Source organism: Centrocercus urophasianus, unplaced genomic scaffold (genome assembly GCF_019232065.1).
Source record: "Centrocercus urophasianus isolate 14NV4802_14NV808 unplaced genomic scaffold, USGS_Curo_1.0 seq_1158, whole genome shotgun sequence".
Taxonomy (NCBI): domain Eukaryota; kingdom Metazoa; phylum Chordata; class Aves; order Galliformes; family Phasianidae; genus Centrocercus; species Centrocercus urophasianus.
In genome coordinates this window covers 11,168-11,978 of record NW_024884318.1, presented here as the reverse complement: position 1 = coordinate 11,978, position 811 = coordinate 11,168, and the positions used below count along the sequence as shown (strand labels likewise).

At 53.5% G+C, this 811-nt stretch overlaps 1 protein-coding gene across 1 annotated transcript in view; it reads left to right on the top strand.

The window, feature by feature from the left end:
* Positions 1-614: 614 nt before the first annotated feature.
* LOC122155464 (maestro heat-like repeat-containing protein family member 2B) overlaps positions 615-811 on the top strand; it is a 10,588-nt gene continuing 10,391 nt past the window's right edge. The window contains exon 1 of the mRNA XM_042809338.1: positions 615-710. Coding sequence (XP_042665272.1) covers positions 615-710 — 96 coding nt within the window. The remainder of the gene's footprint in view (positions 711-811) is intronic.

The window sequence follows — 811 nt, the reverse complement described above, 5'->3', positions numbered from 1 at the left end:
GGTCTGTATAAAAGCATCTCTTACCGGCAGCGAAAACCTGGCTTAGAAAGCTCAGATCTGGAGCTGCCAATTCAGCACCTCATGAAGGCATACAACTTCTAACCTCATTTATTTTCCTCATTTCACAAGGAACTCCATTCCATTCCTCCATCCAATGTGGTTTAATCAATCTAGCCACCTTGCTTTCCAGAACACTTTGGCCCCAACTGCTCACTTGTGTTCCATCTCATGCCCACACACCCGGCCAAGATCAAGATACACAAAACCTTGATCCCAACACCATCCCAGTAATCAGCCAATAATTTACCACCTCTATTCTCCTCCTTCCTTCTGCGACCCAGCCTCCAGTCAGAAGGACAGAGGAGAACACTCCTGCTGCTCCCAAGCCCTTTAGTGTCTTTCCATGGCATGCAAAGGCTCTTTCTGATATTCGGCCATTTCCTCGTGGCAGCCTCCCATGACCCTACTTGGATGACAATCAGCAGATGGTGGTGTTCTTGTTTGATCAGATGCCGTGGAGTCTCCTTAACATCTCTGACACGTGCCCCTAGTGGACAGCAGAGCTCTGTGGAGAGGTTGTCGGGCAGCAGATGGGGGCCTCAGTGCCTCCCGGCATGGAGTCCCCAGTCACTAAGACAACGCCGGGCAACGGTGCCCAGCAGCTGCTCCCTGGCAGGGGCTCTCCATCACCTGCTGAGGTCATTCCCTGCGTCAGCATGGAACCGGAACCCCAGAGCCGATTGCGTCACACAAACGTGCTGTGTTTGAGGGCCTGCAGGGTTGCCCTGGGGACCTGCCTGCTCCCCAGCCC